At 46.4% G+C, this 22,288-nt stretch overlaps 1 protein-coding gene across 11 annotated transcripts in view; it reads right to left on the bottom strand.

Moving 5' to 3' along the window:
• Positions 1 to 22,288, bottom strand: part of PHACTR1 (phosphatase and actin regulator 1) — a 483,984-nt gene that overhangs the window by 210,879 nt on the left and 250,817 nt on the right. For all 11 annotated transcript variants that reach the window (XR_003999047.1, XR_003999046.1, XM_030552418.1 and 8 more), the window contains one exon: positions 17,273 to 17,437. Coding sequence is in view for 9 of the 11 variants with exons in the window: in XM_030552418.1 (XP_030408278.1) it covers positions 17,273 to 17,437 (165 nt within the window). In the remaining 2 variants the exon portion in view is untranslated. The remainder of the gene's footprint in view (positions 1 to 17,272; positions 17,438 to 22,288) is intronic.

Below are 22,288 nucleotides of genomic sequence, written 5' to 3'. Positions count from 1 at the left end.
GCCATTGGTAAATGTGAACTCTGTAGTAAATTTTTTAAAAAGCTGGGGAATGGTACCATTGGTTAAATTCAAAAAGTGCTAACGATTTTAAGTAAGTAAAGGAGCTGAATTGATACTGCCTATTGCAGTAAACAGATTGGTTACTTTTTAACAGGGCCAGATTAACTTTCCTGTGAGCCCAGGGCTATTAGATTTTGTGGGCCCCCGGGGGTTTGGAGCGCGGGAGTGGGCTCGGGACTGGGGCAGTGGATTGCGGTGCGGGAGAGGTGCAGCTCCATCTGGGGGGGTGGGGCCATGGATGGGACAGGGGGTTGGGGTGTGGTAAGAGGTTTGGGGTACGGGCTCTAGGTGGGAGTCTGGGTGTGGGAGGGGGCTCCAGGCTGGAGCAGAGGTGCAGGCTCCGGCTGGCTCTTCATCAGTGGGTGCAGTGGGTCTAAGGCAGGATCCCTACCTGCCCTGGCTCCATGCTGCTCTGCTCCCTGAGGTGGCTGGCACATCCATCCCCTAGGTGGAGGGGCCAGGCCGCTCTGTGCAGTGCATGCGGCCCGTGTCCACAGGCACTGCCCCCACAGCTCCGATTGGCTGCGGTTCCTGGCCAATGGGAGCGTTGAGCCAGCGCTTGGGGAGGGAGCAGTGCGCAGAGATTCCCTGAATGCCCCTCATCTGGGAGCTGCAGGGGCACATCAATGAGCCGGCACTCACGGCTCCAGCCCCACGGGGCGGGGTGCTGAGGCTCGGGGACTGGTATCTGGCCTGCAGCGTGGAGACTTGCCGCGAGCCAGATGAAAAGAAGCAGCAGGCTGCATCTGGCCTGTAGGGCCCCCCTTAGCCGAAGGCCCTGGGCTGCAGCCACTAAACCCCTGCGTTAATCCGGCCCTGCTGTTTAAATGTGTTATTGATTTTAGAGAACTACACCTGCCAAATTAAAACTCAAAGACAATCTCAGACCCCAGTCCTGCATTCAGAGCGGCATGTATTGCAGAATCAGCGCTTAACCATGCAAGGCCGTATTCCAATCAGATACGAAGTTCCTGCCACTCTATGAAGAAATACAGAAGTAGTTAATAAGGTTTAGCTGTCACTGATCTATTTTGCAACTGCGCTTTTCTAAAGTACATCCTGTAAATACCAGGCTACTCAGATACATTTAGCAAAAGGTTTAAGTTGTGTCAGTGTATACAAATCGATGCAAACCGTTATGAATCTTAACTGCAACTGTCTCTATTGCTCTTTAAATACATACCGCATTATAGTCCCATTACAATCATTAATTGGTTTTAGTACTGTATTGCCAACTCTAAAGTTCAAATATTACAAGTCAGGCCTCAAATAGATCAGATTGGCCTGAAAATAGTGAGATTTTAATAAAAAAAGTTGGGGTCCTTTTTTATCTGCCTTCTGATTTCTAAGCCTTTAAGATGGACTTGCTTCACATTTTCAAGCTATTTTTCCTGGAATAGCAAGGGTTGTTTTTCTTTTTGTTTAAAAGCTGAAATTTTCACCTAATCACTTGATTCCATAAGCTGGAGCTTTAAGGAAAAAAATACTAAATATTGAGAGACTTGTGATAAAATTGCCAGAGTTAGTGAAACATTATTTTAGCCCCACAATACCCCAATATTATCATCCTTGACTTCAATGGGAGCAGGATTGGGACTCAGATCAGTAGCAGAACTCGGAAGAGAACCCAATACACTTGTCTTTTCATTTTCTGCTCAAATCACTGCACTTCTGTTTAGTTTCCAGATTAAGTCCTGAACTAATAAGGTGCAGATTTCACTGAATTTGGCCCTTAAGAGTCCACCCCTAATTTCCAGTTAAAGCAGATATGTGATATGATCATATTCTGCATCTTTTCTGCTTTGTAGCTCTTAGACTAAGATTCCTAAGAAGAGAGAGAAATTCTCACCTCTGTGCATTACTATATGTCAGGCTAAGTCTGATTCTTATTCATCTTCTGATTTTCCATTTTAAACCCTTCTTTACAAATTGATTCTCTTTCTGGCAACAATTTATTATACAATACAACCATCCACCCACCCACCACCCACATAGGTTTGCAATCCTCCACTCCACAGATCTAGACTGACCCAATGGAGCTATTTCTTTGTCTAAGTCGGGGCGAGCAAACTCCTTGGCCTGAGGACCACATCACGTTTTGGAAATTGTATGGTGGGCCGGTTAGGGGAGGCTGTGCCTCCCCAAAACAGCCAGGCGTGGCCCGGCTCGGCCCTGATCCCTATTTGACCCTCCCTGCTTCTGCTGTGCGAGTGGAGCCAGCCATACCACAGAGCACTGGGTCAGGCCGGGCTCCGCAGCTGCACTGCCCCAGAAGCTCACAGCCCCGCCACTCAGAGCATTGTGCCGGTGGTGCAGTGAGCTGAGGCTGCGGGGGGAGGGAGGGGAAGACCAGGGGAAGGGCTGGGGGCCAGCCTCCCGGGCCAGGAGCTCAGGGGCCGTAGTTTGTCCACCTCTGGTCTAGGCTAATCATATTTACAGATCACATTTTTCATAGGATTACAATTCACATCCACAATATTTTACTCCTTTGGCATTTTTACCATGATTCTAAGATAGCCAAATACTGGGCAGCCACTATAATAATTAAAAGAACCTATGAGACTTGAGTCACTGAACTATGTGCTCACAATAATATGACAACAAGTAGCAGAAGTAAAATATGGGTCAGCCATGCAGCAGGTCACTGATACAATAGCACTCAATCAATATACTACCGCTCCAGCCTGAGGGATTCTTGCTTCATTTATCCCATTGTTAGAAATGCTGGTTGAGTTGGCGTTTCATTTCTGTTGGGGATCCTTCACCATTAATACTTAGTGAAGACATCTAACAGCTTTCCCCTGTAGAGGTTAACCTACTGTTCCATTCAAATGGCACTGTAATAGTTATACTTCGTTGCTCTGGATCTCAAGGGCCAAATTAATTTCCAGTGTAATTCCAAGAAAGTCAATGGAGTTACACTGGGGATATATGTTTCCTACAACAAACTCTGTAATACTAAGGACTGAAGCTTGCTTGCATTCCAAGGGACACAGCTATTTATTATTAATAAATACACACAGCTGTGAATATTAGAAATTGTTCACTGCATGAGCTCACAAAAAGTAGAACTGTTTATAAGCATCCTTTAGGTAAAGCGAAAAAGGTGGCCAATAGGCTAGGTATCCAGCCCTATATCTGGCATTTGGGCCGCACTCTGGACACCTGTGCTTTGGAATCATGCAGTGTTCTTCTTTCCTGTTACATAGTGATGCCCCCATGACTCCTTTTTACGTTAGAATGATCTTGTTATTTTTCTCCACCTCTATACAAGGACAGAAAAAACCATTAAGAGCACAAATGGAGGCCAATAGCGTACGAAGAATGGTCATTGGTTTCCATGTGTCAGATGCAATGTAAAATAAAATAAACTTCACTGTGTTCTGTCATTAAACAAAGACACCCAAAAAGGGCTAGTCTTCAAGAACCAGTCTGTTTTGAGAGTGGTTGTCCATTCATGTATCACTGTGATAGCAGCTGATGCTAGAGAACAGGTTGTTACACAAGAGGATCAGCTTTTTCAGACAGGCACTCTTGTTCCGTCCCCCAAAAACTAGAGATTTCATTATTACTAATTTTGTTGGAAAACATTTCTGGACATATCTGGCTAATGATGTTCCCTAAACCTCATAAAAAGAAGAGGATTAAGATATTAATAGTGCATTTCACTGCAAGTCTTCTTCATGCCTTGAAACACGCATTGTAAATCCTCTCTCTAATTGATTGATTGTATTACATTATTTTTTGCAGGAATACATTATTGCAGAGTTATGCTGCAGTATTACTGTTTGGGGTGGCTTCGTCATATAATTTTCACAGCAGCTGGAAGTGTAATTAGCATAAAAACTAAATGGCCTCATTAAAAACATTCCTTTCTTGTAAGACGGGATATATTTAAGGGCCCTTTTCACAAATGTCCCATTAAAGCAATGTGTAGTGCTGGCAAGGGGGTTAGCAGAGTCTCAAAAAGCCTTTTGACTCCAGCTAGGCAAAGCCTGGTTCTTAAAGCCAGGAAATATATTATGTAGCAGATTTCAAGAAGGCTCAAAGATGCTGCTATAGAGTGGAATAAACATCCATTTTCTTCAGAAACTCCCCTTTGGCAATTCATTCATAAAAATAGACTAATGCTACAATCGTCCTCAGTGTGAAAGTCATAGCTGTATCCAGTCAGGCAGCCTTTGGCGGCATTTCTGCGGGAGGTCTGCCAGTCCCGCGCCTTCAGCGTACCTGCCGCCAAATTACCGCCAAAACCGTGGGACCGGTGGACCTCCCGCAGAAACGCTGACAAAGGCAGCCTGACTACTGCCCTCACAGCGACCGGCAGGGCACCTGCCATGGCTTGCCGCTCCAGGCAAGCGCTTGCTGCGCTGGTGCCTGGAACCTCCCCTGGCTGTAACTTTTATGGTTTTTAGTCCCTTTGAAATGCCAAGTTTAAAAATGATGCATAATATGCAACTCCAAAACCACAGAAAAACAGAGATGGAAAAGACCCAGTACATCATCTTGTACCCATATTGCAAAGCATGATAATTTACTGCAGTACATTTTTGGATGTTAGTCTGTTTGCTTGGTTGAAAATGGTCTTTGATTTTAAAGTCTCCATGGAACTTGGGTCCAACAGGAGTAAACAGGTGAGAGATCCAGTCTGTCCTTATTCACTCCTATAAAAACAGTGGGTAAAAGTTTCAAGAGTGGATTCTTAAAAAAAAACAACAACAAAAAAACCCAAAACAAAAAACAGTTTTTTGGTTACGGTCTAATTTTCAAAAGGTGCTGAGCACTTGCAACTGCCAGTGCCATCAGGTGAAATTGTGTGGGTGCTTAACATCTCTGAAAATCAGTTCCGTTACCTAGCACGCAAAAATGGAGGCACCCAAAATTAAAGGCCACTTCGGCAAATCTGGGCCTTTTCATCCAATGCCTTTGCTTTCTACATCCCTGGAAAGACAGAAAAAGATCTTGGGTTTCTCTATCCTCATTTTAGTTCAGCATGAGTGACTCTAACACTCCACACAGTTCTGACTGTAGAATCAGAGGTATCTTGGTTGCGTATCACCTGGCTTCAAATATGTTAGCAGAATGTTTTATACAGACTCTTAAAACGATCAATCAAGAGTGAGGACAGACCCCTTAAACACTGCACTGCAGACTTTTTTCCAATCACACACATTAGCCTACACTGCAGAGGAAACTTCAGCAGAATAACTTCTTAAATGCCAATTAAGAATTACATTTAATTTGATTGGATCAGATTTAAGCAAAATCATTAGATGAGAAAGAGTACAGAGTAAGAAACCCACAAAACAATGTTTGGTTTTTATGCCAAGGCCACAAAGTACTGGTTTGAAATTACAGGGAGGGAAGAAAGGAAGGAAGGAAGGGAAAAGACGGTTACTCACCTTTGTAACTGTTGTTCTTCGAGATGTGTTGCTCATATCCATTCCAGTTAGGTGTACGCGCCGCGCGTGCACATTCGTCGGAAAACTTTTACCCTAGCAACTCAGTGGGCCGGCAGGTCGCCCCCTACAGTGGCGCCACCATGGCGCTCCATATATACTCCTGCCGGCCCACCCGCTCCTCAGTTCCTTCTTGCCGGCTACTCCGACAGTGGGGAAGGAGGGCGGGTGCGGAATGGATATGAGCAACACATCTCGAAGAACAACAGTTACAAAGGTGAGTAACCGTCTTTTCTTCTTCGAGTGATTGCTCATATCCATTCCAGTTAGGTGAATCCCAAGCCTTACAAAGGCGGTGGGGTCGGAGTGAAATGTGGCAGAATAAAACTGCCGAGCCAGAGGCTACAGCCTCTCTTGAACCAGGCATACTGCGAAGCAAAGGTAAGGACCGAGGACCAATGGAGCTTCGCGACAGGTCTCGTGGGTAGAAACACGAGCCAGCAAGGCGGCAGATGAAGCCTGAGCCCTGGTAGAATGCACGGTGATGTGGCTTGGGGAAATATGAGCCAAATCATAACAAGTGGGGATGTCCGCCATCACCCAAGATGAGATCCTCTGAGAGGAAAACAAGCAAGCCCTCCCTTTGGCCCGCTACCGGGGCAGAGCTGGGGCACCTTAGGAAATGATTCTGTCAGCACAACATAATGCGAGCACTCCACAGATGTCCAAGGAGTGCAACGGTTATGCCCATTGCGTTGAGCTGTGGGTAACATGAAAGGCCAAAACACCTTAGGGAGGAAAGCCGGGTGCGGTCATAACTGCACCTTGTCTTTGTGGAACCTTCGTAAGAGCTCTGATCTCAGAGACCCGTCTGGCCAAGACTAGGTTGAGGCCCCAGGGCGGGGCTGGGCGGCGCACCCGAGGGTGCAAGCGCTCCAAGCCCTTGAGGGACCTCGAACCCATAGTGGGACACTGAACGTCCATCTTAGCCTGCTGGAAGGTAGGGATGGCTGCTGAGAGTATGCTCAGCGCTGATACCGCCAGGTCCTGCCGCTGAAGGCCAGAGGCAGGCCAAATAGAGGGGATCGAGACCTCAGCAGGAGCAAGATCGAGCGTACTGCAGCTGTAAAGGAAACGCTTCCACCTGGCTTGGTACGTTGACCAGGCGGAAGGCTGCCTGTCACCCCGACTCAGGTACGTGAGGCGAAGAGGCTGCAGGTCCAAGTGACGAAGCCTGTCATTGCCCTGAGTGATGAGGTCTGGGCTGACAGGCCGAGCAACGTGGTATGTCAGTGCGTAACGAACCAGTGGGAACAGCGGGAAGGCATAATGCAGTTGGCCGTTCCACGGCATCAGGAATGCGTCCAAGATCGATTCCGAGGAGAGACCTTGGAAGGAGCAGAACACCTGGCATTTCCTGCACTCGCGGTGAGCGAACAGGTCTGTGTGAGGAACCATTTCCACTTCCGGAAAGCGGGACGCCTCACATGGGGTAGAGTGATGACTCGTAAGACAGGAAAGACCTGCTGAGTCAAAGAGATAAGACGTTCCGAACGCCTGGGAGAAAGGACGTCGCCAGCTCCATCGAGTGGGCCATGCAAAAGACCCGGAAATGGATGGCCTCCTGACAAAAAAAAAAAAAGGGGGGAGGACTATGTCCCCCCTGAATGCTTATGAAGCACCTGGCCATTGTGTTGGCTGTAAACACCGAGATACAACGGCCTCGCAGCTGCCGCTGGAACCCCTGGCCTGCCAGGCGGACTACTCTCATTTTTGGGGCATTAATGAGGAATGCCAGCTCCCTAGAAGACCGAAGGCCTTAAGCTCGGAGGTGACCATGAGCACTCGAGCAGAGAGATGATGCGTCCGCCGTCAGGGGCAGTGAGGGCTGGGGCGGATGAAACCGCATCCTGTCCACACCAAGGAGGGAGTTAGCCACCACTCTAGGGAGCCTAAGGCGTTCGAGGGAACGGTGACTACCATGACCATTGGCTCCCTGTGCAAGCGGTACGCCGAGGTGGGCCGGACTTGGAGAGGACGGAGGCGGAGCTTGGCGCGTTTGGTTACAAACTTGCGGGCAACCATGGGCCCAGGAGACTGAGACAAGAACGAGCTGAGGTCGTTGGGAAAGCCTTCAGACCTCAGATGATTGATGCCATCGCCTAAAACCGCAGTTGCGATAAGCAGGCTCCGGCTAGGTAGGAGACCAAGATAGCCCCTAGGAAGCCCAACCTCTGCGTGGGAACCAGAGCGGATTGCTCTAAAGTAATCATCAGGCCTTGATCTGTGAATAAGACCGTGACGATGCCCACGGGCTGAGTGGTTTGTGTGTCAGAGTCTCCTCGGATAAGCGAATCGTCCCAATACGGAAAAACGCATATCCGACATAGCTACGGTAGGCGGCGACTATGGCCGTAAACCGGGAGTATTCACCGCTGGCTATAAAGCGGAGGCATCTCCCATGCGGAGGGAAGATGGCATTGCGAAAGTACGCGTCCTTCCTATCCAGGGCGGCATAGTAGCCCCCCGGAGGCAAGGATGGAATAATGGTTCCCAGGGATACCATGCAGAACTTCAACCTTATCCCAAACCGGTTGAGTCCATGCAGGACCAGGGAGGTCTGAGACCTGTGGTCGAGTGGGGGACTAGGGCATAACGGGAGTAAAACCCCTAGCCCCTTTCGTCCGCTGAAGGGGGACAGGGCTGGAGCAATTTAAAGGTGGTACCTATGCTCCATCGTGCTCAGGACCCAGCGATCTAAAAGTAACTGGGGCCATGCCAGGAGAAAGCGGGATCAGGATCCCGTCCTGCGACTGGTACACCGCCCTCCGGCGAACCTTGGAAGGTCCGTCTTTGGTCCCAGTGGTAATTGCGAGGGACCTTGACTTTGACTTTTTAGGGGGCCTGACGTTCGTCTGCGACCACCTTGGCCTTGCCGTTTTCCAGAGTTCTGCCTCTGGCTAGGCATAGAGTATGGCGGCTGGGGCCATAAAGGCCTGCGTTTGGTCGCAGGCGTATACATGCTGAGACGCATTAGGACTCTATTGTCCAGCAGGCTTCGCAGTCTGGGGCTGTCTCTGCCGCGAAGATGCCTTTACCAACAAAGGGTAAATTCTTTCCCCCGTCCTCCAAGACGGCAGCGAACTCTAGGTGGGAGGTTCGAGGGAGAAACTCCTCCACCCAGGTGCTATAATTATCGCAGCTAAGCAAGGCTTGTTGCTTTGCTACCCCGAGCTGCAGGGCCCCTGCAGAGTACACCTTGCATTCGCCAAGGCTCTTTCTGCTTCGGGGCTGGCGCCCGCTGGCCATGATATCAGGATCGTGGTCCTGAGCATAAAATCCGCGCATATGGGGTGACACGGATGCTGGAGGTACTAAAAGAGGGCACGGGCCGAGACTCTGACTCACTCGGACCTTGCCCAACTCGGCACCGGGGACCGGCATCGGGAGGCGTATCGGTACCTGGAACGAGATCCAGACCTGCAACCAGAACGGTGTCGGGAGGTCGACCGAGATCTCGAGGCTCGGAGAAGAGCTACAGGAGTCAAGGTACCTGCCCCGGTGCCAGATGTCGGAACGGTGCCGATAGCGGGTCGGCGAACGGGATACCGACCGGTGCAGTGAGTGTGACCAGTACCGAGGAAAACAGTACCGGAACTGCCAGTGGTGTCCGGCGTGCCGACAGGACTTGGAGCGTCTGCGGGACCGTGATCATGGACGGTGCCGCTCTGCTGTACTGACAGGGGACAGTCCCTTGAAGAGACTGTATTACCCGTACCGGCGGTGCCCGGGTCAGGCAGCACTGACTCCGTCATGGCACTGAGAGCCCTCGCCGTTGGTAACATCTCCGGCGCGCAGGGAACAGCAGGCTCAACCACAGTGCGTACTGGGGAGCTGTCAGGCACCGGATTCGACGGCCCTCGTGGGGCCGGGATCCACGGTACCGAGGTCATCAGAGCTTCGGTAGGTGCCGGTGCCGGGAGAACCGAGTTATATAAGCCGTCTGGCTGGGGTGCCGTCAGCACTGAAGCAGCGGGAGTAATACGCTCAACCACGGCGCGTGCCGGGGAGCCGTCGGGCACCGGATTCGATAGCCCTTGTGGGACTGGAATCGACGGCGCCGATGGAAGCAGCCGGAGCAGGAGCTCAACCACGGCGCGTGCCTGGGAGCCGTCAGGCACCGGATTCTACGGCCCTTGCGGGACCGGGATCGACGGTGCCGACGTCATCGGTGCCGCAGCAGGTGTCGGTGCCGGGCGATCCGACTTAGACTAGCCCTCTGGCCACGGTGCCGTTGGCACGGAAGCAGCCGGAAAATTAGCTCGACCACGGCGCGTGCCGAGGAGCCGTCAGGCACCGGATACTACGGCCCTTGCGGGACCGGGATCGACGGTGCCGACGTCATCGGTGCCGCAGCAGGTGTCGGTGCCGGGCGATCCGACGTAGACGAGCTCTCTGGCTGCGGTGCCGTTGGCACGGAAGCAGCCGGAGCAATACGCTCAACCACGGCGCGTGCCGGGGAGCCGTCAGGCACCGGATTCTACGGCCCTTGTGGGACCGGGATCGACGGTGCCGACGCCATCGGTGCCGCAGCAGGTGTCGGTGCCGGGCGATCCGACGTAGACGAGCCCTCTGGCTGCGGTGCCGTTGGCACGGAAGCAGCCGGAGCAATACGCTCAACCACGGCGCGTGCCGGGGAGCCGTCAGGCACCGGATTCTACGGCCCGTGTGGGACCGGGATCGACGGTGCCGACGCCATCGGTGCCGCAGCAGGTGTCGGTGCCGGGCGATCCGACGTAGACGAGCCCTCTGGCTGCGGTGCCGCTGGCACGGAAGCAGCAGGAGCAATACGCTCAACCACGGCGCGTGCCGGGGAGCCGTCAGGCACCGGATTCCACGGCCCTTGTGGGACCGGGATCGACGGTGACGACGTCATCGGTGCCGTAGCAGGCGTCAGCGCCGGGCGATCCGACTAGACGAGCTCTCTGGCTGCGGTGCCGCTGGCACGGAAGCAGCAGGAGCAATACGCTCAACCACGGCGTGTGCCGGGGAGCCGTCAGGCACCGGATTCTACGGCCCTTATGGGACCGGGATCGACGGTGACGACGTCATCGGTGCCGTAGTAGGTGTCAGCGCCGGGCGATCCGACTAGACGAGCTCTCTGGCTGCGGTGCCGCTGGCACGGAAGCAGCAGGAGCAATACGCTCAACCACGGCGCGTGCCGGGGAGCCGTCAGGCACCGGATTCTACGGCCCTCGTGGGACCGGGATCGACGGTGCCGACGTCGTCGGTGCCGGGCGAGCCATCTTAGACGAGCTGTCTAGCTGTGGTGCAGCTGGCACAGAAGCAGCAGGAGCAGTAAGCTCTACCACGGCGCGAGCCGGGGAGCTGCCAGTCACCGGATTCCCTGGTCCTGGGGGACTGGAATCGACGGAGCCGAAGTCATCGGTGCCTCTGCAGGCCGGATAACGCAACTGAGGCGAGCTCTCTGGCTGCGATGCAGGTGGCACGGAAGTAGCGGGAGCAGGGGGCTCAACCACGGCGCGTGCCGGGGAGCCGCCAGGCACCAGCAGGAATCGTAGACTCTCTCGACCTCGGAAGAAGGGAACGGTGCCGAGTCGACATCGGTGCCGGCGACGGTCAGTGCCGAAAGGCCTTGGTGGTACCGGCGGGGTCCGGTGCCGAGGAGGCGCTTCTGCCCGCCGCTTGAACATCGCTCCGCGCCCAAGGTGGAGGGGCAAGTGAAAGTCCCGCACCTTTTTGTTCTCGGCTTAAAAGCCTTGCAAATGGGGCACTTATCTGTCAAGTGTGATTCCCTGAGGCACTTCAAACAGGAGTCATGTAGGTCTCTCTTCGGCCGCGGCTTCTGGCAAGCCGGGCCCCTTTTGAAAACCCGGTGAGCCATTCATGGCTCCGGCACTGGGCTCATGGAAGGGGCTACTTCCTGAACCCCGCTAACTAAACTAACCATGTTAGCAAAGAAACACGTATAACCATACAAATATATATATAAAAGTGTTATAACTGCATAATTATATACGAGAAAACGAGTAGCTAGGGAAGTGGAGGTCAGCTAAGCCGCGCTCCACTGTTCCAACGACCGACACGGGCGGTAAGAAGGAACTGAGGAGCGGGTGGGCCGGCAGGAGTATATATGGAGCGCCATGGTGGCGCCACTCTAGGGGGCGACCTGCCGGCCCACTGAGTTGCTAGGGTAAAAGTTTTCCGACGAATGTGCACGCGCGGCGCGTACACCTAACTGGAATGGATATGAGCAATCACTCGAAGAAGAAACAATATTATAATTAAAATATTAGTACAAGTGTCATATGTTTTTGAAGTATATGGAGAAATGATGAAGAGACATGTTGGCCAGTTATAAGATGAAATTTCAGGGAAAGAGAATGGAACCATATAGTTGATTGAAACTAGGACTGTTATTTTTCTTAACTAGCACAGTGACAGCAGTGCAAATATTATTGTCCAAACTGAATCTGCAAAGGAAGCAAAGAAGGAACTTAAGGAGTAAGCATCAACTTTCTCACAGACACATTTAGAATTGTAGCCTTTCACAAGACTACATTTATCATTTTACAAATGGCACTGTGGGATGAGGATCTGTCAGAACCGTGGCAATACTGTCTAGTTACTAGTTAAAGACTGGAAGATACTGAAATGCAGAGTTCAAAAGATTAGCCAGTTGCAGAGGGGTCTGGTTAGAGGTAACCAACTATTGGGATAAAGTGAGCTTGATATAACATATAAACAATAGTCCCTCTCACTGGACTGACTTTATTAGTTTCCTACTTGATTCTAATTATCCAATTAAAGCCTTTACATTTAAATTAATGTATGTTATTAAATTAAAAGACACATTGGCCAACTGGATTTTGGGAGACAACTTAAATAATCCAACTGACTTGAATCATATTTTGTAGAACAATTTTTTTCTGGTCTGGGAGAGTAAATGCCAAGTTTCAGAAATGAAAAAAAATAGCATGTGATCATTTAAATAAAGACTGTATCATAGTGCATCCACACACGGGGGGCAAATTAAGGTAGTAACAGGCATAATCCAGCAGAGGAACTTTGTCAGAGGGGAGGAGATTCATTGTCGGCTTCTTTTTGCCATGAGTAAGGATTGACTCTGTCATGGCGGTCACAGATTCTGTGATTTCCTCCGTTTCAGTCGGCTGCAGCAGTACAGCTGAAGGACCTGTAAGCCCTCACTCAGGAGTACAAGAGCAGTGGCTCCCTGGGGGCCGGAGCAGTGTCAGGAATGGGGCAGCTACCTGGGGACCAGCGCAGGAGCAGCAGCCCCCAGGGGCCCCAGCAGAACTCTGACAGTTAATCCCCCCACAGGGTATTTTAAATTAAAAAAAAAGTCAAGGACAGGCTTCCATTAATTTTTGTTTATTGCTCTTGACCCATCTATGACTTTTAGTAAAAGTATCTGACAAAAATCTTAATCTTAGCCATCAGTTAGACTGCTTCTTATAAATTAACAGAAACAGCCCCATCAAGTGTTACAATTTTGCCATTTAGAATTTTATTATGTTCCTAGCAGGGCCGATGGGGGGAGGGGGGGAAAGGAGGAGGAAGTTGGTATAAATTACCGGGGCCCGGCGGTCCAGAAGAGGGCCCGGGGCCCAGCTTCATCGGCCCTGTTTAGCTGGTCCGCCTTTGCTGGGGGGCCTGAAAATTTTTTTCACCAGGGCCTGAACCCAATCTTGGCGGCCCTAGTTCCTAGCTATAACTGCCAACTGTATCCAACTGCTGACTGCTGCCAAAGGCCTGCACTCCTCATGGTAATTAAGGTTATAGTGCTTTCTGGAGAAGATGAAGCTTTTGATAAACTGTTTAAACTTTATTTTATTTTTTAAAACTTTTATTTGTGCTGAAGTTTAAGTGTGGCCGAGTCTAATTTTGTGTTATAACTTTCTAGTATGGCTCTGCTATAAATATTGATGTTCCAGCCTGGTAACAGTGTGTCAAAGAAATTCCAGTAGAAATTTCTACTGTAAAGGGTTTTATATCCCAGCTGTTGAAAATAATTGCTCTGGAAAGAATTACATTTTTTTTCTCCTATACCTTGCTGTATGTTGTTTTGAAAATCCCCTCAGCACTGTTTATTTTCGAACATGAGGTGCACGCAAATCAAATCCCATAATCATAGATTTCAAGGCCAGATGGTACCATTGCGATCATTTAATTTGACTTTTGGTATAACACAGAGCATAGAACTTCCCAAAATAATTCCTACAACAGACCTTTTAGGGAAAAAAATATCCAATCTTGATTTAAAAATGGTCAGTGATAGAGAATCCACCACAACTCCTGGTAAATTGTTCCAATGATTAATTACTCTCACTTTTAAAAAGTTATGCCTTATTTCCAGTCTGAATTTGTCTAACTTCAATCTCCAACCATTGAATTACATCACACTGTTCTCTGCTAGACTGAAGAGCCATTTTTTAAATATTTGTTCCCCATGTAGATACTTATGAACCATAATCAAGTCACCCGTAACCTTCTCTTAGTTAAACTAAATAGAGCTCTTGGAGTCAATAATAAGGTGTGTTTTCTAATCCTTCAATCATTCTCATTGCTCTTCTGTAAACCCTCTCCAATTTATCACAACCTTTGAACCGTGGACACCGGAATGGGAAATGTATTCCGGTAATCGGAGCACCAGTGCCAAATGAGAGGTAAAATAACCTATTTATAGTCCAGATGCATCCAAGGATTGGCCATAGTGTTGCACTGGGAGCTCATGTTCATTGGATTATTCACTATGACTCCCAAATCTTTTCAGAATCACTACTTCCCAGGATAGAGTCCCCCATCCTATCAGTATAGCCTACATTCTTTGTTCCTAGATGTATATGTTCACATTTAGTCATATTAAAACAGGTATGGTTTGCTTGAGCCCAGCTAACCAGATTGCTTTATACCAGTGACTGATTTTCATTATTTATCACTCCCCCAAATTTTGTATCATCTGCAAATGTGTATGTCATCTGAACTCCTGATCTGGATCCAGCGCTTGATCAAAGAGTATGTTTGGGCCAATCTAATATTTACACTTACAACAATGAATAATTTTAAAATGTGTTCTCTTTCACATTCACTTTAAAACTATAGGAAGTGCAATGATGCCCATGGATGGGTTACCTGCAGGAAAAGAACCCTAGGCCTCTAGATCAAAAAACCATGAGCCTCTACTGCAGGGGTCGGCAACTTTTCAGAAGTGCTGTGCCGAGTCTTCATTTATTCACTCTAATTTAAGGTTTTGTGTGCCAGTAATACATTTTAACATTTTTAGAAGGTCTCTTTCTATAAGTCTATAATAGATAACTAAACTATTGTTGTTTAAAGTAAATAAGGTTTTTAGATGTTTAAGAAGTTTCATTTAAAAGTAAATTAAAATGCAGAGTCCCCCAGACCTGGGCAGTCTGATGCCACTGAAAATCAGCTTTGTGTGCCATAGGTTGCCTATCCCTGGCTCTACTGCTTAGCTAAAGGACCAGGTACATTAGCACAGATGCAGTAACAGATTCATAAACTGTTGCGTATGTCTCCTCCTAGTGACTGGACCAAACAGCCACACTGTGTGTGCAGGGATTACAGAAACACATAAACCTGCTTCATCTTCGATTCCTGGAGACACCTTAGCAATGAAGATAGAGACCATGAAATGATAAGCACCACAAGGTGAATATTGGTGTATTTAGATACGCCAAATGTAAGAAACATAACTCAAGCCCGGGCTTCTCTAATTATTTAATCCTATCATGAATCTGTTAACACAACCTTTTCCTTCTAAATAAAGTAACTTTTCTTTATTGTGCTTTTAAACATATTTTGAGGGTCTCAGCTCTCTGGCTGGGAATTCTTTGGCATGGAGTTTTAAATCTACATAAATCAAAATACAGGTATAAGTGATTAGCCTTGGGCACCTCCAGCAGAGCCAAATCTTAGTTCTTAAAAATCAGTCCTTTCCTAGGCAAAACTTCCTTTAATTTCAATGGAAGCTAGAGCTGAGTAAGGGGACTTAAGGATTTGGTCCATAACAATCTATCACCAACTTGGAGACTGAAAACATTGGAATCTATTGCTGCAGCTAGAAGAGGCAGAGTAAAATATCTTTTTATAATTAGTGATTTTGTGAAAAGCTGGAGTGGATTCCCCTAGGAAATTAATGGCATTTTTTTTAAAGTCACATTTATCAATGCACCAGAGACAGATAACCTATTATAATAGGAAGTTGCTTACTGGCTCTCATTATGCCATTTCATGCGTTTGTCTTTTGATTTACCATAAAAACTAAAGGGATCACCCTTGTGAGATTCATGGCATCAGACACTAGATCAGTCTCTCTTATCATCATCAATGGAGACTTAACTTGCGATGGCTTTCCTATTATGTATCATCCTTTATTCTACAAAAAAAAAGAGGGAAATACATAAAATTTTTACTGTGTTTTTATTCTCTGTGTGGTTACTAAAAGAGCTATGGGAGTTTCACAGAAATTGTGCTACAGAGAACTACAGTGATGACTGATAGAACATGAAGGGCAGGCCATTTGTTTTGCAAAATCATGTCACTCTGACAACCGTCAAGCTCCCCCCCCACCCAAAAAAAAAAAAAAGATAGTCACTCAGAGCAACACAGCCACTTATTCCAATTCATTTATCTCTGCCTGTCAGACAGACAGAACTTGTAAAGCCATGTAGCTGAAGAGTGGTTTTAGGTGCTCACCCTGCAAATCCTAACTTGTGCAATTACTCATACTTGTGAGAATTCCCTCTCAATTAAATACTGCTTGTTGGTGAGTAAGGACCACTGACACAAGTAAGGGTCTGCAGGATCAGAGTGCACAGTTAAGTCCTGTCTACACTACAAAACTTTTACCATGTTGTAGACAGGGGAGGGGTCAAGTGTGAGATATCCAGAATCCCTGTTGGCACCTCGAAGTGTGAGATCCATAGTATTCTGTTTCTGGGTCTATCTTCATAAAGAGGTCTGAGGCAAAAATTCTTATTTTGCCACAGCCATCTCAAAATCATCATAGGGGCAGTGGGGAGAAGGTTCATAGATACAAAATGGAGAAGGGTCTGAGTTCAAATGCAGATCCACACTTCCCCAAAGTTAGTGTTTGGATCTGAGGTATTGGCTCAGTCCTCTCTCTGATACGAAAACACGCTTTTGCAATTTTCAATACCTTTTTATAAAAAATGTCCAAGAGTAGGAATCTGAGAATGGCTCAAGAAGGGATACTGGTCATTCCAGTCCAGTGGAATGAAGAATTTGTTATTATATCAGTTATATAAAAGTAAATTGTCTTAACTGCTTTTCCCCAGTTATTATTTTAATTCTTCATTATCTGTAAAAACCTTTACAACATTTGAAAGTAACTGCATTCTCCACTGTTGTTCTCTCTTGATTTTACCAGTTATTCTGATCTCACTCCCTCTATGTTTCTCATAGAGCAGAAGCCAACATGACTTCATTTCGTTTACTTATTTTTCTGAGCTTCACTAATATCAGAGGTTGAATACCCAGCTCCGGCAAGTTTTGGCATTTCAGAATTGTTTCATTGTTTTTTAATGCATCACACAAAAATGGGATTAAAAAAAAATGCCTAGCAACAAAGTGATACATCTTTTTTAGAATTTGGAGGACATTTCCAACAAAGTTATAACATTTTTAAGTTGATCACTATTTGTGCCTACTTTACTTATTAATGACTCTGTACGGCTTTCAGCCCATTTGAACAATTTAAAAACAGTCAACCAACGCATGTTTATTACCTGCAGAAGTGTGTTTGAACTTTTCACTCTTCTTCTTCCTCCATTTCCATGGCTTGAAAATCCTTCCTATATTGGCAAACTTACTTCGTCGCCTGATTGGAGGAGTGTGGGTGCCTGGTACTAGAGAGTCTGAACGCATTGCAGCCAGTCTTTCCACTTCGTCAGCTATTTTTCCCCAAGAGGAGGAAGAAGAGGAGGAGAAAAAGAAGAATGTGTTAATAACATTGTGTAGAATCGCACAGATGGTCAACGTTTTCATGGTTACGGATAGCAGTCAAATAATGTGACAAAGGTTTTGTTTATTTAAAACTTTAAATGGAATCCAAGCCCTGTTACAAAGGTCAATATTAATAATATTATTAACAAATTAATCGGAGTAGATGCTTTGGTTTTGGGTAATCCATCACCCAGCCAGTGTTGGCTAAGGAGCTTGAAAGAGATTTTTCTCCAGGGAGACTACAAAAGCACTGATTATTTTTGGTGGTGTTTCCATTCACAGTTTTGATGTTTATCAGGGACAGAAAGAGAGGAGCAAAGGAACAACAAATTACTGTTTTAAGAGAAATATTGCAGCTCTTTACCACAGTGTATGTGAAAGATTATTTGATAAGTAGTAAGGACTAAAAATTCCTTGGGGGCCATTACTGCCTCAGTTAACATCTCATTCTTTTCCCCTCCCATGCCTTTCTTTCAACCAAGGAACACTGGAAATCAAACTTAACAACAGCTGGCATCACAGTGATTATGAGTATGTTCTGAAATTTCTTTCCTTTAAACCCAGAAGGTTTTGCAGTGAATTTCCTAGCATGGTCACAATTTGCACTGAATTCGTTGTGTTAAAGTATTTCTAATGCAGATTTTCAGAAGCTGAATAGTTGCAACAAGTAATCTTTATGTTGGTCAAAACTTAAAAAAAAATAATCTAAACTGCACCCACAACACATGCAAGTGAGTGCAAGAGTCAACTGTGCGTGCGGCATTATACTGTTTTTGGTGCAAGACGATTAAACATATTTGCAGATTTTGGGGATATTTTTCATGCACAGTTATCTGTAGGGGACACTTTTACAGGCAAAACTTTATGCTGGTATTTTTTTTAATTAATACATTGTGATCAAATTATCAATATTTCACAAAAATTAGAAATGGATCTGAACCACATAGATCAGATCTAAACCTCCCCAGAATTTAAGGGTATTTGATTCAGGGTCCTTTTAAAATAAAATAAGGCAAGCAGAATAAAACTGCAATCAAATGTGCTTTCCCAATATGAAAGGTAAAGTAATGGTTTCCCATCCTTCTGCCATTTTGCCCCTCTGCATCCCACTATGTTCCCCCAAGTTCTACAGTGCCTCAGTGGAAACAGCAAAGCTTGGTCTTTCCCTCCATTTATGCTTTATAAAATACAGCCAAAGACCTGGATTTATGTCTCCCAGTCTAACTATAATTCCCATTAGCAGTTTTAAAAAGACAAAAACAGTAGAATTATTCAATATCAACAAACTAAGAGCCAACTCACGTTCTACAATCTGGCTGAGCTCTGCTCAGCACAGAGTGGGTGAAAGAGAATATGGCTTCACAATTCCTTTATTCCCATGACTCTGGTATCTGCAGCCAAGTGCCTCAATTGCTGTTTAGAGCAACTCAGTCCAATCTGTCTTTACCCCATCCAAACGGCTCCCAATCCCAGTCTCTTTGCTCAGCCAGTGACAGTTTCCTCCCACCCACTGTGCTCCACATCAAATCTAAGTTTTCCCTCATCCCCACTAACACTTGAGCCTCCCCATTTCCCCCCAGCTCTGTGGCCCAATCTATTTCCAACACTGCTGACCCTCTTTACCCCCTCAGTTCAGCTCTTGTCCCCTTCTTCATACAAGTAAGGCTGTTTTCTCCTCCATGCTGCTGGGGTATCAGTGGGGAATGGGGGACAGGGAGTAACTGAGAGGACAGGAGCCACAAGTTCCCTGCTGTCAGTTCCTGTGTATGGTGCCACCACAATCCCCTGCATCTGGGAGCAGCAATTATAGGCAAAGTCCTGCTCAGCCCCTGAAGCCCTGGGCTGGAGCACATTCAGTTGCTCTGTAGGGATGGTACACATGCAGTCCAAGTCAGCAGGTAGGAGCTGTGAGGGGATGGAGCATGCTCAGTGCTGACAGGATCTCTGTATATTTTAGCTCTCAAATTCTAACAATAATGTAACAATTCTAATATTATAATAGTATTTTTTTCTAAAATCTTCCTCCCAGAAATGCCTGAATGGCTTTTGTTTAAAACTTTCCTAAGGGTGTGATGGGGGAGGGAGGGAAGAAAAAGGGAAGATTCAGCCTGAGGCAGACAGTCATCATGGAAAATTTCAGCCCAAATGGTTTAAATCTGGCAAAGTTATAAGCAATTGGAAACAGTGTCTTGTAATAAAAGCAACCTTAAGTACAGGTGGTGCTGCCTATATTCACAGACTGCCCACCTAGATATTTTGAAGGATATGGTAGGTGGGGAGCTATTTTTCCTTTTTGAAATATACAGAACAAGTTTCCTTTTAGCTACAAACACAGCTTGTTTTTCTACTAATTAAATGAATCAGTCTTGGGGTGGGGGGGAGGTGGTATTTAAAATTACAGGAAAAAAATAGCTCACAAACTTGAACTAGCTTTCCAAGACTCCCAAAATAGTCTGAAAGTTTCAAACTCCATGACACTTTCTAATCCCCAGCTCTGTCTGCATTTCTACAATGTTTTTCTACTGAAGCACATAAGTTTAATCAATTTATTGTGAAAAAAAATAAGTCACTGATTCTTTTAAAAAACATCTCATTGAGTATAAAATGTGGCACATCTGTTAAAATATGTTCCTCATTACACCAAGCTATTAGAACAAAAGCTCAAGTGGGGAAAAGAAATTGGAGTTAGGTATATGTTTCACTGCGCTTTGCTGAAGCAGCAGAAAAGCGCAGGCTGGAGGAGCACAGTAATCTACTTTGGAGAAGGTGGGGGTGCTCATGAGAACATTTGCTTTGCCATAAAGGCAGAGAAAGAAAGGTAGCCTGGTTAAGGCATGTGGCTCTTCACAGGATGGCACACAGAGCTGATTGCCTAGAGAAATGCTCAGTGTGATGTGGTGCCAGATACAAAGCCTGGGGATTGCTGAATCAAGGCTAGAAATTGCATGGTTGTGCAAAGCAAATCTGTGAGAGGAACAAAGAAAAAACCAGAAAACTCCTTATACCCTTTGACTTCACTGGAAGTTGCTCTGCTTTGAAGAACAAAATGCTTTTCACTTTCCATTCAGGAAATCATGAATCAAAGGAAACCCTCCCCCGCCCTCCTTTTTTTTTTTTAAGTGCCCGAGGCTAAGGCACATCTAACCGACCATGCCCTAACTCAATGTTTTCCACTGCTGTGGCTTTTAAGAGCTTCTCCTAAAGAGATGGGCAGGTCTCTGGACACCACTGTGATACTTGACTGGAAATTGTGCAGAGTATAAAAACATTCTGCTGAACCAACTGGGAAGGACACTGTGAGGCTTCTTATTCAGCCTGACTTTCACAATGAAAACACACAGCTGTGTGACAAACAAAACTGCAAATGAGCTCAACATAAATCCCTCCAACCCACCTCCCCACCCTCTCTTGGGCTCCTCAATGAGCCACAATTACTGCTACAAATCACTATTGATTACTAAAATGCACCAGAGTTGCAGTACTCCCTCTTTGTAAGACTGCTCTAATTTGGGGCATCACTAAGGCCATGGCTAGTCCTGTTTGAATTGATATCCATTATAGATCTCCTCTCTTCATGATACACAGGCTCTCTGTAAGTTACAGAATGTGCTTTTCTCCCCTTAAGAACACTTCCTCTTTTAGGGCCAATTCCTAAGGGTCTATACGCAAGCAAAACTCTCACTGAAGTCAAAGGGAAATTACCCAAGTAAAGATTGGGTCCATAAAGAACTAGAAATTGTCACAGAGTGTCAAAACCATTTCCATATTTTGATTTTCTTTCATTGAATTTCAGTATCTTGTCTCATGCAGAACTATGCTCCAGGAGTCCTGCTGTGCATCCCATCAGCCAGGAGCTCTTCTCCTCCATCCTTTCCAAATAAACACAGGCGTGAACTAATGCAAGTAACAGCACTTCTCTCTCTCTCTCTCTCTTTTTTAAAAAAAAGTCTACTTCACATTTCATGAAATGTACATTTGGAAGTATTAATAACTCAAATATCAGGATCACTGTAGAGGAATGACTGAATTAGAACCATATACACCACAGTCTTCCTAAAAAAAAAAAAAAAAAAAAAGGAGTAAAGAGAGTAAAAGCCATACTTCACTCCCATTTTCTGGTGTCTCTTTTGCTTCAATTAGCCACGTTCCCGCTGCCTTTTTGGCTTCTCATGATTGACCAGCTGTGGGCTTTGACACCCACTAATGACAGCAGGCTTTGTAGGCGGTTTTCACACTCTTCCTGTTCCCAAAGAAGGTGGTGCTTTCAAGACCGTAAACTAAGCCAGACTTACATATTTATTGCCTTTGGGAGAGAAAAGCAGGTCAGTGCTTACCAGTTTGCTATACTGATACTGTTAAACTGCTGTGTGTTTTGGGGCCTTTCACCACAGTATTGCTATTTTGTCCTTTGACTGGTACAACAAATCCAAGATGATGTTTATAACCATCACCATAACGATAAATACTCAGCACGTACTAGTGGTGTTCACCTTATATTCCAGAAATGTAAAGCACACAATATTGTTGGTGAATGGGACACTACATGAACTGAAATACACATATGTTTGACACATAGGCTCTTCCTGAACAAATGGAAAGACACTGTGAGATTTCAACATTACTTGAAACTAGGGCAGGAGGATGACCCACTTCCCACTCATCATCTTCCTCTTCTCCTGCAAGGCATTAGTGAGATGACAAGACTAAATGAAAATAACAGTTACTTACCTTTCTGTAACTGTTGTTCTTTGAGATGTGTTGCTCATATTTATTTCAGTTAGGTTTGTGCACGCACCGCG

The sequence above is a fragment of the Gopherus evgoodei genome, chromosome 2 (genome assembly GCF_007399415.2).
Source record: "Gopherus evgoodei ecotype Sinaloan lineage chromosome 2, rGopEvg1_v1.p, whole genome shotgun sequence".
NCBI lineage: Eukaryota > Metazoa > Chordata > Testudines > Testudinidae > Gopherus > Gopherus evgoodei.
Note: the sequence above shows the minus strand (reverse complement) of the source record. Positions and strands in the feature narration are given on the sequence as shown.